The sequence below is a fragment of the Phodopus roborovskii genome, unplaced genomic scaffold (genome assembly GCF_943737965.1).
Source record: "Phodopus roborovskii unplaced genomic scaffold, PHOROB, whole genome shotgun sequence".
NCBI classification, from domain to species: Eukaryota; Metazoa; Chordata; class Mammalia; order Rodentia; family Cricetidae; genus Phodopus; species Phodopus roborovskii.
In genome coordinates, this window is record NW_026126407.1 from 2800993 (window position 1) to 2813665 (window position 12673).

A 12673-nucleotide genomic window follows, 5' to 3' on the forward strand; every position below is an offset into this window, starting at 1 on the left:
GCGCTTCCGCTGCGCGAGGCCGCGCAGGGCCGCTCGCGGGAACCCGGCGCAGTCGGGAACCCGGCGGGCAGCGTAGCCGGATGAGGGGCACGATGGAACCGGAGCCGGAGGTGCTGCTACAAGAAGCCCGCGAGAACGTGGAGGCGGCGCAGAGCTACCGGCGGGAGCTGGGCCAGCGGCTGCAGGGGCTGCGGGAGGCGCAGAGGCAGGTCGGAGGGCCGCTGCGGGCCTTGGAGGGCGCGGGCCATAGGGTGGGCGCGCGCGGCGGGGGCTCTGAGGGCAAGGCGGACGCCGACCTGTTGGAGGCGGGTCATGGTGAGGTGGACAGAGCTCTTGAAGTGGAGTCAAGTTTGGGGGACCGAGGAAGGGTACGGGGAGCGTTCCTCAGCCCCTTTGGTGGTAGTGGGGTGGCGTCGGAGGTTGAGCCACCGGAGCAAAATCCGAGCGAGGGCTCCCTAAGTAATGACCGGAGAGAGTCGGGAGTAAGAGGAGGGCATAGTGAGGGGATACCTGAGGTAGATACTCAGTTTAGAGAGCCTCAGGGCAGTGACCTGTAAAAGTGGAGACGAAGTAGACACGGAAAGGGACGAAGTTAAGGAGAAAGGGAGAGGTTGAGCAGCGATAACATTAATGCTGAATGAATGGGGTTAATACTTGAAGATCTCACATGATCGCAAATATCTTGAAATATTATTTAGAGCAATCTCTAGACAGGCTAGAAGTTGGCTTCAAGGATGTTCAAAGGGCAGAAGGAGGAAAACAAGATGTTTCAGGGAGGGTATACAAAGGTGAAGGGAAGTAGAAAAAACAGATTTAAGGAAAGGACCGCTAAAAGGAAAAACTAAATATACTTTCAAGTGGTGTAGTTATCTCTCCACAAGGAAAGGGCCAGGAAAGATAGAGGAAAGCCACATGGCTCCTCTCCACTCTCAAACGTATACAGAAAAAGATAGCCCTCTGCTAATGCTAGATAAGACAGATAATCTCCCAGGGTAATATTAAATGCTTAGTTAATGCTTTTTGAACAAATGGAATTCCATTAGAATTTCTCTAGGCCTAATTTGCTGCGAATGTGTATCATCCCGCTGGTAACTAAAGCCCATGCTGCTGTGTAGAACCTGAAAATGGTAACAGCGCTGTTATAACAGTGCCTTTGAATGTCTTCATCACTAAGACTTCTCCATAAGCTTTGGGTTTTATGTTTTTGAATGTTTGATAACCAGGCATCATTATTTTAGCAAAAACAAACAAACAAGCAAAAAAAAAAAAAAACTGGGATCAGAATCTGAATATATGACTTATGATTAAACCTGATTTGGTGAATACTTTCAAGGTCTTCTATTGCACACATCTGGATTTCCTTTTGAAAGCATATGCATTATTCCTTCTAGTATTTTGAAATAAATGTTCAAAATTCAAAAAAAAAAGCTTAAAGTACTTCTTCACATAATATTGTTTAGTCTGAGACTCTCATGTGTACAGTATATTTTTATCATATCCACCTCTAACTCTGCCCCCTCTAACTTTAATTAAGTTTTTGTTTGTTTGAGACAGGGTTTCTCTGTGTAGCCCTGGCTGTCCTGGAATTAGTTTGGTACAGTAGACTAGCCTCAAACTCAGAGATCCACCTGCCTCAGCTTCCAGATTGCTAGAATTAAGGGCATGGGTCACCACTACCCAGCATTTTTTTTTTTTTAATACAACTCTTAATAAGTAGTTAAGGCTGTCCTGGGACTCATTATGTTGCCCAGACTGACAAATAGCAAACTAGAAATACTCCTGCCTCAGACTCCGGAGTACTGGGATAACAGGCATTTTCCACTACTCTTGGTTAAAGTACCCCTTGATCAGTGACTAATGCTACAGCCAGTTCAGATATCTTCTACATAAGCATGGCTGTTGTTTAACTGCCCCAGCAACTAAGAAGCATTAGGGTTGGCACTAGAAGAATGAAGTAAGCACCTGGGTGTAGTACTCATTAATTTCTTGTGTATATATTAAGTGTAGTTTTTAATGTGATCCCCACCTTAGATAGTTAAACTGTTCAGTATCTAAACCTGGGTGTATGGGTGTGGCTCAGTGATAGAACATTTGCCTAATAGATCCACAGCTCTGGAAAAAAAAAAAAAATCTAAACCTATGTTCTTTCATTTTATATTTATTTTCCTTTTGTGTTGGGCATGGAACCTATGACACTAGGTATGCTGGAAAACTGCTCTTCCTCTTGAGCAATTATACTTTGAATCCAATAATTTAAATACAGAACATAACATACTCCTGTAATTAGTGTGGTTTGGTATGTTTTTCATTTTGTTTTGTTTTTGAAAGGCATTGTGTCATGCTTGACACAGAAAATGAGAACACATCCATCACAGTTTGGATTTCTGATGACACTACATTCTGACTACCCCAAGTTATAGTGTCAGTCGCCTTTGTCAACTGGAATGTGTTTTGTTCTAGTTGTGAGTTACCACAGCTACTTCTAACTCATTTTGCTTGTTTGGATTTGTAGAATAAGAGTCCTATCAAGTCAAATTTTTAGAAAATTCTGTTACAAAAATATTATCAAAATAAAAGGTGCCTTTGTTTGGTGTCTAGGATATTTTTAGAGTTCCAGTCATTTTCAGATTAACACCATCAAGTATATGGGTTTTTTTTTTTTTTTTTTTTTTTTTTTTTTTTTTTGAGTAGAAATGTTGTTTTAGGAAGGATAAGAAGACTAGAGAAGAAGGGATGCTTCACTGGGTATGTTTTTACTTGCTTTTGACTTTTTTTTTTGAGACAGGGTTTCTCTGTGTAGCTCTGGCTGTCCTGGAACTTGCTCTGTAGATCAGGCTGGCCTTGAACTCAGAGCTCCTTATGACTTTTCTTTGAGAGGGGATGGACTCCAAGGCCTCATATAAATGCTTTGCCACAGAGATATACCCTAAGCTCGTGATTCTTTATTTTTTAATTTTCTTAACTTCATTTTATGTGCATTGGTATGAATGTGTCAGATCCCTTGGAACTGGAGTTATAGGCAGTTGTGAGCTGCCATGTGGGTACTGGGAATTGAACCCAGGTCCTCTGGAAGAACAGTGCTCTCAGCTGGAGCTATCTTTCTAGGCCCTCTTCTTCTTCTTTTTTTTTTTTTTAACTTGAAATAAAATTCACATCATGAAATTTATTCAGTGGCTTATTGTATTTATAAAATTGTTTAGCTATTGGGACTGGAGAGATGGCTCGGAGCTTAAGGTTACTGGCTGCTTTTCCATAGGACCTGGTTCAATTCCTAGCATCCACATGGCAAATTACAGACATTACTCCAGTTCTACACCCTTTTCTGGCCTACACACACACACTCTCTCTCTCTCTCTCTTGAGCATGCAAAATATCCAAACACATTAAAAAATAATAATTAAAAAGTTAGTTAAAAATTGTTTAGTCATCATGATGTGTTAATTTCAGAATATTTTCATTATTCTCCAGAAATACTTTAATTTACCAATTTTCACTTTAAGTAACCTAATAACAACCTAAACTATTATCTTCTATTTGTTTGTTTATTAGTTTTTTTTCTTTTTTTCTGATACAGGGTTGCTGTGTAGCTTTAGATCCTGTCCTGGAATTTGCTCTGTAGACCAGGTTGGCCTCTAACTGACAGAAATCTGACTGCCTCTGCCTCCTGAGTGCTGGGATTAAAGATGTGTGCCATCACCACCTGGCTTATTATCTGTTTTATGGATTTACCTATTTTGGACCTTTCCTTTTTCCTCCTCCTTCCTCCTCAGCTTCCTTCCTTCCAACAAGGTCTCATGTAGCCCAGGCTGGCCTTGAACTCTCTGTGTAGCCAAATATGACCTCAGACTTCTGATCCTTCCAAATTCTTGGACTACAAGCATACACACCATCATTCCTAATTTAAGTGGTAGTCAAGGACCTATATCCTTAGCTCCTATTCTAGGCGTGTTGTATAAACAGAATCATGCAACATGTAGTCCTTTGTGGCGGGCTTTCTTAGCTTAGAATGTATTTTCAACTGGGCATACAGTGCCTTTAAATCCCAGCATTTGAGAGGCAGAGGCAGGCAGATCTCTGAGCCTGGTCTACAGAGTGAGTTACAAAAAATAGCCAATACTATATGGAGAAACTCGTGTCTTGAAAAACAAACAAAACGAATGTATTTCAGAGTTCATCTTAGTTCTTCTTAGAGCATTTCTTAGTACTTAGTCCTTTTGTGGATGAATAATATTTGTGATATGAATAAATCTTGTGTTATTTATCCATTTACCAGTTGGTAGACAATGGGGTTTATTCTACTTTTTGACAATTATGAATTACAAATATCTCTGTACAGTTTGGTTTTGTTTTTGTTTTCCTAGACAGGGTATCTCTGTGTAGCTTTGGAGCCTGCCCTGGAACTCGCTCTGTAGACCAGGTTGTCAGAGATCCACCTGACTTAGTACAGTTTTTTATGTGCACTTGTTTTCAGTTCATTTTTTTTTTTTTTTTTAGAATATACCTACCAATTATGAGATCATGTGGTAACTTTTCATTTAAGATTTGTTTAACTGTTTCATAAATTCTTGGCATATATTTTCTTTGGTTTCTTACCATTTAAATTTTTCTCATAAATTTTTGTCGATCGTCAAGAAATGGTGTTTATGAAAGTCTGGGGGAAGAAGGATAAAAATCTTTTAACTTATGCTGTCAAAAACATGTAGCAGTTTCTTCTCTGTGGTTAACTTTTGGCCCTGCCCTCTGTCTTTAGAGAAAAGGAAGTTCTGTGTAGGAATGCAAGGGTTGTCTCTAACTTACTGTTTTGTTTTTTTGTTTGTTTGTTTGCTTTTTTGAGACAAATTTTCATGTTTCTAGGTAGGCTTTGAATATGATTTTTAGTTGAAGATGATCTTAACTCCTGCCTCCACCTCTGAAATGCCACTAGTACAGACCTGTCACCCAATTAAAGGCTAGAGATGAGTTTGGTTGTCGGGAAAGCAGATCATGTTCACAGCAGCCTATTCTGATGTGGGAGTCCGTAAGAACAGTTGTCTATACCTCTCTGGAATCCTTGGTACTAAGGAGTGAATACCAAAGAAATTAAATCCCATTCTAAGTCCTGTATACTGAGATCAGGGAAATAAACCTTCATGAATTTACTCTTATCTTTGGTGCCCAATAAGTAGGTTATCACCCCTAAAAACAAACAAGAGGAGTCTGAGTTGTGGTGTAGTTTTTGTTTGTTTGTTTGTTTTTTGTTTTTTAAGATTTTATGTCCACTGTATTTTTCATCACTTGGGCTATTTCTAGAACAGTGTTGTTTCTGTTTATAAGCCAAGATCAAAGATCAAGGATGCCAACCATCCACTCAGGCCTAACAGCAGTAGTACTTCAAGGACATTGCTACAGTCTTAGGCCTAACACTTGAGTTTTACAGCTCTAGAAGCTCTTGTCTTTCATCACTGATGGGGAGGGTCAGTGTGAAATATCAGAAAGCACCTACAGTGAGAAATGCCAGTGTTTGAATCTGTGTGTATAGTGTATCTTCTAAAATTACTATTTTACCTTTCCTGTGTTCTTTAGTAGGGTGATTTCTTTAGCCTCCGGGCATTAACCAACACAAATCTTTGCTCCCTCAGTCTATATGCTGAGATCTGATTGAGGTACTGTTTGGTGAAGGCTCTACCCAGCTGTGGCCAGTGGTGACCCCTGAGTACTTGCTATTATAACTGTGGTCCATGACTTACATCAGTGACTTCATCTCAAAAAGAATGTACAGTCTTAGGCTTCAGACACTAGACCCATTGAATCTACTTTAGCAAGATCCCTAGGTGAGATAAGAAAACACATTAAAGGGCTGTAGAGATGGTTCAGTGTTTTAGAGTTCATACAGCTCTTGCAGAGGACCTAGGTTCTGTCCCCAGCATCCATGTCAAGTGGCTTAAAACCACTTGTAACTCCAGGGGATGCAATTCCCTTGGCCTCCACAGTGCCTGCACTCATGAACACATACATACATATAATTAAAATGAAATAAATTTTTAAAAGGACACATTAAAGAATGAGGTGCACATATTCAGAGTACTTTAATTATTTCAATAGACCTTCATTGATTTCCAGGGTTTAAAGTAAGTGAATTTTCTAAGTTGCCATGTTTTTTTCTTTCAAGATTAAAATGTTGTATGGAGCATTGTGGTGTATTTTGGAAATCCTAGATTTTAAGCTAGAGGAGGAGGCTGGAAAGTTCTACCTTAGCCTGAGGGACCTAGCGAGTCCCTGTTTCAAAATAGTGTTTGAAGTATAGTACATTTGTATGTTAGATAATTATACGAAAAATACAAGGGAATAACTGATGATCTTACTTTATTTGTTTATTTGTTTGTTTGTTTGTTTATTGAGACAGGGTCTCTATATGGCTCTGGCTGTCGTGGAATTCACGATGTAGACCAGGCTACGCTTGAACTCACAGAGATCCTCCTGCCTCTGCAGCCCCTTGTGTCAACATGTCCAGATGAATAATTGATGATCATAAGCCAATGCTTACCTAGCATGACTTTTTGTGGCAATAAGCCCACAGGGTGGCTGTCCATTCTCCTGCCTGCATCTGCCTCCGGTTAGTTTATATTATTGATTCATCCCACTACTCTGGCTAGCATCTTTTAATATCTATAATGTAGCCAGTCAATGAATAAGTTTATATGTACTTTGTTTTTATTTATAATTTATTTTTGTGTATTTCTTTTCTTTGGTTGGTCGGTCTTTGAAGGATGGTCTCATTGTATCTCTGATGGTCTAGAATCCACTGTGTAGTCCAGGCTGGCCTCAAACCTTGTTATTCTCCTGCCTCCTTCTCAAGTGTGCTGGGATGACAGGCAATTCCATGGGTACCCTGCTTGCTTTTGTTTTGGAGGCAGTATCTCCCTGAGCTAAATTTCTAGGCTCAGAAGGTCCTCTTGCACTTGTCCTGTTAGAAACTATGTCACAGTGTTATGCCTAGCTTAGTTTTTTATTTTATTTTTTTTTAAAGATAATTGATTTTAAGACTACTTTTTAAAGATTTAATTAGTTTTTTGTTTGTTTTTGGTTTTGGAAGATTAGGTTCTCTATTTATTACCACAAGAGTTAAAGACACAAAACAAACCAAAGACTCATGAAGAAAAACATGGGTTATTACAGAAAACCAAGACAGGAAGTCTTAGTAGCTCAGTGAAGAAAAGAAAGCTATTATTGCTGCTTTTATCTCTCACTTCCCCTTCTGTTACCATTTTGAAAACAGTATAGGAATCTGTTTGGATGTAATTTGGTACAGCAGTAACACTGTTTTAGTAGCCTAATAAAGCATTAAATCTAGGTCTAGGGAAAGCTAAGAACATGTAAAGTAATAAAGAAAATAGCTCATAATTATAGTTGTGGACAGCTGTAGTTAACATTTTGATGTATCTGTCAATGCATATTCTGTAGAGGTGAGAAACTGCTCTATATGTAACCATATATCTAATATTTTCTTTTGGTTAGCAGTATAAGCATTTATTAAGACTGTTTTCTTAAAAAACAAACAAACATAAAAGGTTGCTGTTTGTGATGGTGCATCCCTTTTTCAAGATAGGGTTTCTCTGTGTAGCTCTGGCTGTTTTGGAACTCACTCTGTAGACCAGGCTGGCATTGAACTCAGAGATCCACCTGCCTCTGCTTCCTGAGTGCTGGGATTAAGGTGTATGCCACTATTTCCTGGCCTGCATATACACCAGTTTCTGAAATTATTTACTTATTTTTGAGAGGTGTGTGCATGGCCAAGTGAATGTCTGCACCACATTCATTCAGTGTCAGGCCAGAAGGGGGTGTTGAAGCCATTGGAACTGGAGTTACAAGTATTTGTGAGCTGCCTGATACAGGTGTTAGGAACTGAACCCCAGGCCCTTCAAAAGAGCAGTTAGTTAGTGCTTTTGTAGCTTTTGAGCCATTCCTCTCGTGTGTGTGTGTGTGTGTGTGTGTGTGTGTAATTTTTTATATGTATGGGTATTTGCCTGCATATCTGTACTTCGTATGCATGCAGTGCCTGTGAGGGCCAGAAAAAATTTTCTAATCCTCTAGAGTTGGAGTTACCGGTGGCTTTTATCTGCCATGTGGGTGCTGGAGACCAAGCCCAGGTCTTCTCCAAGAGTAGTGTGTATACTTAACTAATCAGCTGTCTCTGCAGCCCCCATCATACATATCATTTTGATATAAGACTGCACTTTATTTTAAACTGTAAGTACAGCTAATTTGCTTTCTCGAAAGTCCATCAAGTGTAGGGATAATCTTTTATTGTTGAGGGCTGTCAGTGTTATATTAATTACTGCATACACTTTCTATTCAGGAGATCTAGTGAAATCTGACTTTCCTGATCATGTTTCCTTATCTGTAATTAAAGATTAGAATAAAAATAAGTACAGCTGGGTGTGGTCACATAATCTTTAATCGCAGCCCTTAGGAGGCAGAGCCAGGTGTATCTCTGAGTTTGAGGCCAGCCTGCTCTACAGAGAGTTTAATGACAGCCAGGGCTATGTATGTAGAGAGGCTCTTGTCTCAAATAAATAAATAAATAAATAAATAAATAAATAAACAAGTAAATAAATAAATAAATATAAAATAAGTACTGTGGTGAATGAAATGGCTCAGGAAGTAAAGTGCTGGTTGCTCATGCTTGAGGACATGAATTTGATCTCTGGAACATACATAAAAGTGAAAGGACAGACCCAAATCCACAAAGTTATCCTCTGACCTTCTAATGAATATGGTGGTGCATGTGACCACTCCCATCATATACACACAGAATACTAATAAATACAAATTTCAAAGGGTGCATTTAAAGTGGTTAGCATAATGTCTGGGACATAGAATGTTCTCAATTAGCATTAACTACAATGATATAAACTACTAAATATTGTTATTCAAGATGACATCTCTTGCTTTTACTGATAGCTTATTTTTTAAATGTTTGCTATGGTTTTCCCCAGCAAAATGCTGTTTTTGACTCCTGGTGGCAGGTTTTGGTTGTCCCATTTATATGAAAATAATATATTTTATTACAGTGTGGGAAACTTTCTATGTCCTTTCCCAAAATGAAAGTTCTTTTTGGTTTGTGAGGTAGGCTGGCTTGAAACTTGTGGTATTCCTGCCTCAGGCTCTGGGATGCTGTGATTGTGAGCATGTGCCACCATGCCCAGCAAAGAGGCAAGATTATGCCTTATTCATTTTTACAACCCCAGTTCATGGCACATAATAGGCCTTAATAAACATGTGAATGAAAGCCTTTATAAATGTGGGTGTATTTTTGTAGAGCTCCCTCTTAGATTGCAATCTTGATTATATACATTCTATTCATTAATTCAGTTAATCAAGAGTTAAACATGTCTCATCATATGTTTTGGTTATTTCCTGCTGTATTGCAAAATTTCAGCATCTTAGAAGCAAAGATTTTTAGGTCCCTGGTGCGACACATTCATGATCCTAGCAATAATGAGGGAGGAGGAATTCTAGGAAAATGATGAGTTCCAGGCCAAGGCTACATAGTTAGTCACTTTTTTTTTTAACACACCCCTTCCAAAAAAAAGTTCTGGGATTTAAGTGGGATGGAATTAGGCAGTTCTGGTTTTATCCAGCAAAGATGCTTTTTGGTTGATTGGTTGGTTTTTGGTTTGTTGTCTTTTTTTTTTTTTTTTGTTTTTTGTTTTTGTTTTTGTTTTTCAAGACAGGATTTCTCTGTATTGCTTTGGAGACTATCCTGGAACTAGCTCTGTAGACCAGGCTGGCCTCCAACTCACAGATATCTTCTGCCTGCCTCTGCCTCCCTAGTGCTGGGACTAAAGGCGTGGACCACCAAAGCTGGTGCCAGCAAAGATCTTAATACTGCTGTCAGATTACAGCAGATGCTTAAGGTAGAGTGTTTACTTCTCAGAACTTTAGTGTTAATTAGTAGGACTCCCATTAGAGGCCTAACTTAACTCAATCTTCCTTTTTCTCCTATCTCTTCTTGCCCATACCACCATCTTCTGTCTTCCCCCTTCTCCATTTGTCTTCTTTGCTATGATAATCACACGACTTTCATGGTGCATCAGGACCTCCAAAAGTACCTCTTCATTTGTCCTGGTGGCATTTGGAGCTGTGATGTGTCACACAGTATACTTTTTTTGTTCATTCAGCATTACAATGAGTCACTGGTCTGGTACAAGGCCTCTGGTTTCTGGGACACCATCATCCCTGGATCCTCACCAAGATGCCTCTTGGATATCTGTAGGCCTCCTCGAGTCATGGGGAGCTTGTAGTTATTGTTTCATAGAACCAGTTCCTTCATGAGCTCCAGCAGGTTCTAGATGGGGTAGATGTTAGGATGGGTCAACTTCAGGCCCAGCTGTGGGTGGTAGCTGAGCTGATCAGTCTAGGCACTAGATTGGAGCATTCCCCTCAGGTGAGGGGTGGAACCAGCTTCCCTATACCCATGCCATCAGATTGAGGGATGGGGTCATCTTTCCCTAGTGTGGGAGTGGAGGGACAGCTCTCTTGCTGCATTGTCCAACCATAAAATTATCTTTGTTGCTACTTCATAACTGTAATGTAAATATCTGTGTTTTCTGATGGTCTTAGGTGACCCCTATGAGTCATTCAATTCCAGGAGTCTTGACCATCTAGGACAGTTGAGAAGCACCATCCTAATGTCTAGGTAGCATATGAGACTGATATATTGAGGCACTATATAATTCAGTTGGTAGAATGTTTACCTAGCATTCATGAAGCCCTGGGTTGGACCCACAGCACCACATAATGCATGTATAATCCTAACACTTGGGGCAGAGGCAGGAAGGGTCAGTTCAAGGTCATCCTTGAGTGAACTTTACATCATGTTCAAGGCCAGCTTGGGATACATCTATAATATATAAAGTAGATGGTATGATAGAAAGCCTCTTCAGGCAATACTAAGTTTACTGGTTTTGCTAGAAACCATTTATTTATCAACATTGTTTCACAATAAAACACTGGCTAGTGTGGAACTCACTCCATAGACCTCTGGTTCTTGCCTCTACCTCTTAAGTGTTTAGGTTATAGAAGTGTGCCATCATGCTTGAAACTTCTTAAAATCATATCTGTAAGTACAAATCACCTCAGTAGAGTGAGGTGAGGGGACAGTAAAGCCATGCTAAATTGTTCAAGTCTTAGATCTGACTTTCCAGTGTGTAAACAGTGCAGATTCAGAGCTTTGATGCTTCACTGAGATAAGAATGAACACACTGGACCACTGGAACTACATCAAACACAAGGAACTTCTCTTATCAGTGAAGCCTCTATTTTAAAACTTTTTTATAAAGCCAAGTAAATGTATTTGGTTACTTAAATGGTTTGATTAGTGTTGACTTAGCTTTGAATTGTAAACTATTTTTTGAAGAAGAGAATTATCTATGGTAAAAGCAGGTTTGAAATGGCAGTGGTTGGTATTTTGTGAACAAAAGATAGCAAATTTGTGATGAATACACAGATAGAGGTTTAGAAATGGATTCTCCCTTCCACAGTCTTCACTGCTCATAGTTACATACTTCCTTTTTCCCCTAAGGTTCTGAAACAAAAACAAACATAACATGGGCTTGCAATGTCTGAGGGTGCAAGAGGAAATTGACTTTACCTAACTAGTGCACTTCCTGCATATGCTGTGTCTATTACAGACTCAGGCAGGACCTTGCTGGTCCAGTGCTCAAGTGCAGAGTTTACTCTTAGAGGGAGGTATGAAATGTAGCATAATGATCCTATGTGATGACTTTATTCTACTTGTATTGCATTTATAAGTCAACTGTGGTCTTCAAAAGTGCAGGTTCTGGGGCTGGGATTTAGCTTAGTTGGGAGCATACTTGCCTAGCATGCATGAAGCTGGACATAGGGGCCCTTACCTATAATATTGATATTGGAGAGATGGGAGAAGGAGGGTCAGAACAACGGAAGAGTTTTGAGCTGTGAGATTCTATCTCAAAACAACAAAAAAGTTAAAATGCAATAAGTATTGATGTTTAATAAGGATCAGGAGAAACAAATAGGCCAAATAGATGTTTATTTGGGGAGAAATAACTTACAACATAGACAGATGAATACCATCAGGTTCCTGGTCCCAGGGATGCCTCTGGATATTCTCCTGTCCCGGTGCTGCAAGCAAGAGAGCTCTCGGAGCCCCCTCCTCAGACTTAGTTTCCCCAGGTAACATCTGCCCCTGTCTGTGCTACAGGTGTGGACAAAGTAAATATCTCATTACAAATAAGTCCAGAGCCTGCTACTGGACATTACTAACAATATAAAAATAGGCAGCTGGGTGTGGTAATGCACACTTTTGATTCTAGCAGTTGGGAGGTGGACTGATCTCTATGAGTTGGAAGCCAGCCTGATCTACAGAATGAGTTCTAGGAGATCGAGAGCTATACAGAGAAACCTTGTCTTGAAAAACCAAAAAGAAAAAACAAAAACAAAAAACAAAACAAAACAAAAAAAAAAACCCCATAAGGTATTCGGGTTTTTTGGTTTTGTTTTCTCTCTTTGTTTGTTTTTGTTTTTTTGAGACAGGGTTTCTTTGTGTAGCTCTTGCTATCCTGGAACTCACTATTTAGATAGGCCAGGCTGTCTGTCCTGGAATTCACAGAGATCTGACTGCCTCTGCCTCCTCAGTGCTAGGATAAAAGTT

General features: G+C 39.7%; 1 protein-coding gene across 1 annotated transcript in view; it reads left to right on the plus strand.

Moving 5' to 3' along the window:
- Crlf3 (cytokine receptor like factor 3) overlaps positions 1 to 12673 on the plus strand; it is a 33264-nt gene continuing 20591 nt past the window's right edge. Inside the window, exon 1 of the mRNA XM_051179820.1 lies at positions 1 to 209. Within this exon, the coding sequence (XP_051035777.1) occupies positions 81 to 209 (129 nt within the window). The 5' untranslated portion in view covers positions 1 to 80. The remainder of the gene's footprint in view (positions 210 to 12673) is intronic.